This window comes from Lactuca sativa, chromosome 3, assembly GCF_002870075.4.
Source record: "Lactuca sativa cultivar Salinas chromosome 3, Lsat_Salinas_v11, whole genome shotgun sequence".
Taxonomy (NCBI): Eukaryota; Viridiplantae; Streptophyta; class Magnoliopsida; order Asterales; family Asteraceae; genus Lactuca; species Lactuca sativa.
Window position 1 is genome coordinate 129,440,616 of NC_056625.2, and position 5,335 is coordinate 129,445,950.

A 5,335-nucleotide genomic window follows, 5' to 3' on the forward strand; every position below is an offset into this window, starting at 1 on the left:
GAAATAGCTGTTAAATCATGGAAAAGACAAGGAAATATCTTAATATGAATGATTAAGCAATGATAAGCTTCATGCCAAGCCAACATTCAAACCATTTACCCGATTGTAATGATTAAGCGCGAATAGGAATGTTGATTCGAATTACTTGTGCAGTAAATGGCGGACCTAGAATATAAGATCCCCAATATATAAAATTCCCTAAATCCATTATTATAAAGATTCGGAAAAAGATGTATACTTATTGGTTTAATGGAAACTAGGATAAAAGTATTTTTGAGATTAATCTTTCACATGAGCTGTCATCATCTAATAAAGTAAATATTTATCTTTGAACAAAGTGTAAGAGGTTCATGGCATATGTAAGATTCGAGCGTATGAGAGGGATGTTTCCCTCACTTTTAATAGGTCATATTATTCTTTTCCCCACTTCTCTTTCCCTCACCTAAAACCCAAAGAATGAGTGGGAAGAGCTTCATTCATTATTTTTTTAAAAAAAATAAAATTAATTGATTTTTATGATTTATAATTTTTAGATTAAAAATAACCAAAAATTTTAATTAAAAAGAAAATGCATTTCATTAATTAAAATAATAATTACAATAAACCTAAAATTTAAAAAACAAGAAAATTAAAAAAAAAAAACACAAACTAAAAATCGAACAAACCAACAACGACTTACAGAAAAGATTTTTCCGAGTCATCAAACTCATCAACAAGTTAACATTATTGTTGGGTTTGGGTTTGAGTTTGAGTTTGAGTTTGGGGTTGATGTTGATTCGACGATTGTTGATCTGAAAACATAACAAAGTTTGCAAATATTTGCAGTGTAACATTTAAAACTTGGAGCAGGTAATATTGTCCAACATTTTGGTATTGAAATTATAGTGGGGATTGAATGGAAGCATCGAGTTGGGGGCGATAAACTCCTTATGGTGATGAATTGATAACAAAAATGTTTCAAGTAGGGATGTTTAAACTCAAACCATACTTTTTTTTCCTTCAATCGGAAGTTGAGATTTGATTGTCGGGATTTTTTTTTTTTTTTTTGAGAACAAAATAAAGAGAATAGAGAGTTTGTTTGAATGTTGATTGAAGATAAATAGTTGAGTATTTATAGGTGTTTAAAAAGGTAAAAAAACAAAAAAAAAAAAAAAATTGGGTTTAAATGCATATATCCGTTGGTAAAAAAATTATTTATTTATTATTTTTACCGTTAATCAACGGCTATTTCACAAAAAAAAAGAAAAAAAAAACTCTGGCCAATGATAGAGGGAGAGAGAACGCGGGGTATCTTCCCCTCCCCCTTTCCCGCACATCCGCCTCCTTCAGCGACAGTGTGGTGTTCCGTCATGCGGGAAGGCTTCTGCTCCTTCTTCCCGCTATGATACCGTCCGGCCAAAAGGAAACTTATATCATGTACATATTCACCTTCGTTGAGAGTAATGAAAAACTAAATCTTAAAGAGTTTTAATGTCTCTTTCTCACATTTACACTTGCATGATAGTCCCACAACTTAGACCATATGAAATTCTTACCTAAGCTAAAAAATTCTTGATATTAATGGTTTTTAGTAACCTTTTGAACCCTAATGCCAAATGTTTAAAATTTTAGATTCAAATCAAAGAAAAGGGGTTAAGTGGAATGTTACATACCTCGTATTATAATCTTGAAAGGTCATCAACATCCTCAAGTTTGCAAAACACCTGCATTAAACACTTTCATATTAATTTTTAAATTAGCAAAACACCTACATTAATTCATTTCATATTAATTTTAAATTAATCATAGTTAATATAATTATAAAATCCTTTAACCCCTAATGTTGGGTTTTACACCAACAAAAGAACTAAATAACGAGTTGAAAAACAAAGTTTTGAACATCATCTTAGTTTCGAACATGTTCTCAAGCTTAAAACATGTTTTTAAACTTCAAAATTCATCGGTATCTAAATGTAACATGTTTTAATTATTATATAGTTTTCATATACTAAAACAACTAAGAAAAAACATAAGAAAAAAAGTTTTGTAACTCTTCTACAAATTTCAAAACTCATTTTGTCAAAGGCGACCTTGAAATATTCGGTTGTGGAAAGCATTCACTCAACAAATGTAGGTCCATTCAATAAAATCGACAATTGACCTAATTTCAAAATATGGTTGTCATTTCTATATCTCCATGAAAAACTATCAAATTGTTAAAAGAGTTTATGCAAGATATTTGTTAACTATTTATACAAAATTGTTCAATCCTCCAATAGATATTTTGATGCAACACTTGATATAAAACTACAAGTTACGAATAAAAAAAAGTACTAATAACAATTAACAATTAAAAAATAAAGAATTGTCTTCTAACTAAAGTTCAACAGTTAAATTTGGAGGGTAAATCCTGTTCTGCCTACAATGTTCTTAGCTGGCACCTAATGCAGCTGAGCCGCCTATAAATTCCCCATTTTTCACAATCCAAGTGTCACAATTCAAATCAATTGGAGAGGCGTCTTAATAAACGCCCTTCAAATTTCTCTCTTCTGACTTTCAAAATCCCTAAATCCCCGATTTCGATCTCTTTCTGTTTCAATTTTTTGCGAAAATGAGGGAGTGCATCTCAGTTCACATCGGACAGGCTGGTATTCAGGTCGGAAACTCCTGTTGGGAGCTTTACTGTCTCGAACATGGAATCAAGGTAATCATTTGCTTAATTTCTTATATTAATTTCCGTTTTACAATCTAGTTTGTTTGATCTAGAGTTCAGAAACGCGATTTGTGATGCATCTACTAGTTGATCGGATTTATTTTCTTCGTTAATCACTTTTGTTAGAACTTAGAATGCGTACTCTGATCTATTCGATGCTTTTTCATATACATGATTGCTTGTTCTTCCTCTGTTACTTGATCAACAACTTACGATTTCTATGAATCGCGTTTTATAATGCTGATATTAAATCAAGGATTGTTCTAAGATTCATGATGATCGCGTGATTAGTTCATGTTTTTCCATGAAACTCTTATTTTAGACTGAATTTATCGTCTTATATGCGTTATTCTGATGATTTATTGCCTGAAATTATTTCGATTACTTCATGCTAATGCGATTGGTTGTAATTTGTAGTTGAAAATTTTCATTAAATTGCTATATTTTTTTCAGCCTGATGGCCAGATGCCAAGTGACAAAACTGTCGGAGGAGGTGACGATGCATTCAACACCTTTTTCAGTGAAACAGGCGCCGGAAAACATGTCCCCCGCGCCATTTTTGTAGATCTCGAACCCACCGTCATCGACGAAGTCAGGACCGGAACATACCGTCAACTTTTTCACCCGGAGCAACTCATCAGCGGCAAAGAAGACGCTGCAAACAACTTCGCCCGCGGCCACTACACCATCGGAAAAGAAATCGTAGACTTGTGTTTAGATCGCATCCGAAAACTCGCCGACAATTGCACCGGTCTTCAAGGCTTCCTGGTGTTCAACGCCGTCGGCGGCGGAACTGGCTCCGGTCTCGGCTCGCTTCTTCTCGAACGTCTCTCCGTTGACTATGGTAAAAAGTCAAAGCTTGGGTTCACGGTGTATCCGTCGCCACAAGTTTCCACCTCCGTCGTTGAGCCGTACAACAGCGTTCTCTCCACCCACTCTCTCCTCGAACACACCGACGTCGCCGTCCTCCTCGACAACGAAGCAATCTACGACATCTGCAGAAAATCTCTCGACATTGAACGCCCGACGTACACCAATCTCAACCGGTTAATTTCTCAGGTAATCTCCTCCTTAACCGCTTCTCTCCGATTCGACGGAGCTTTAAACGTCGACGTTACCGAATTCCAAACAAATCTCGTCCCATACCCTCGAATCCACTTCATGCTCTCCTCCTACGCTCCCGTCATCTCCGCCGAGAAAGCGTACCACGAACAATTATCTGTGGCGGAGATAACAAACACGGCGTTTGAGCCGTCGTCGATGATGGCGAAGTGCGACCCTCGCCATGGGAAATACATGGCGTGTTGTTTGATGTACAGAGGTGATGTTGTTCCGAAGGATGTGAATGCTGCGGTGGCGACGATTAAAACGAAGCGGACGATTCAGTTTGTGGACTGGTGTCCGACGGGGTTTAAGTGTGGGATAAACTACCAGCCGCCGACGGTGGTTCCGGGAGGGGATCTGGCGGAGGTGAAACGGGCGGTGTGTATGATTTCGAATTCGACGAGTGTGGCGGAGGTGTTTTCGAGGATTGATCATAAGTTTGATCTTATGTATTCGAAGAGGGCGTTTGTTCATTGGTATGTTGGTGAAGGGATGGAGGAAGGTGAGTTTTCGGAAGCGAGGGAGGATTTGGCGGCGTTGGAGAAGGATTATGAGGAGGTTGGGGCGGAGTCCGGCGACGGTGATGAGGATGAGGGTGAGTATTGATAATACATGATGATGATGATGATGATGATGATGATGATGTGTTGTTATGTATGTCTTTTGAGTTTATATTGTTTATGGATTTGGATTTGATTTGTGGAGATTGTTGGTGGGTTGGCTTTAATTTGTTGAATATAATTGTTTTTGAAAAATTTATTGGATTATTTCAAAAGGTATTATGTGATGATTTTATTTAGAAAAAATAGTGTTATATGAACTAACATTTTGTTGGAATTGTTAAGAGTTATCATTTCTTTTTGAACCATCAAAATTTTAATATTTTAATTTTATATTTATATCTATATCTGTATATATTTATAAAATAATTTTTTTTCTTTAACAACATTTATTTAAAACTTCCACTCTTTCAACTTCTTTTTAAATTAATATTTTAAATCCAATATTATTGTAATTTCAATATTAATTCTTTATTCTCAATATAATATATTTAGTTTGTTAATCTAAATATAATGTTAAATTTAAAACATAATTTTTATAATATATTCAAAACATATTTTTTCTAAATAGTTAGAAAGTTTAAATGTATATAAATCAAAATGTCAAATTAACAAAAAAAATTCATTAAAAATTACGTCATAATTCCAAATTCACAGACAACCTATAGATATATTTTATTGAAATAATATCACATAAAATATGTCTATCTAAATTAAGTTTATTTTTATTTTCATAGATAGTGACTATTGAGATAATTCGACTTTAAATAGAATAATATGGGATCTATTATTTGATAATCATAAATCAATTACAAAAGTAATTTCATACATTATATATGATAATGTTTATTATTTATTTAAAATGCTTAGAATGTTTATAATAAATTAGTGTTACTAACAAGAATATATTTAGTAAAGAATAGATTTATTTTAATAACATATATTTATCAATATTTTAATTATAACTGTACAACGCACA

At 33.7% G+C, this 5,335-nt stretch overlaps 1 protein-coding gene across 1 annotated transcript; it reads left to right on the forward strand.

The window, feature by feature from the left end:
* The first annotated feature begins 2,466 nt into the window (after nucleotides 1-2,466).
* LOC111912961 (tubulin alpha-4 chain) lies at nucleotides 2,467-4,563 on the forward strand. Its single transcript, XM_023908682.3, has 2 exons — nucleotides 2,467-2,683; nucleotides 3,146-4,563. The coding sequence occupies exons 1-2, from the start codon at nucleotides 2,591-2,593 to the stop codon at nucleotides 4,400-4,402; spliced, it is 1,350 nt and encodes a 449-aa protein (XP_023764450.1). The 5' UTR covers nucleotides 2,467-2,590; the 3' UTR covers nucleotides 4,403-4,563.
* The last annotated feature ends 772 nt before the right edge of the window (nucleotides 4,564-5,335 follow it).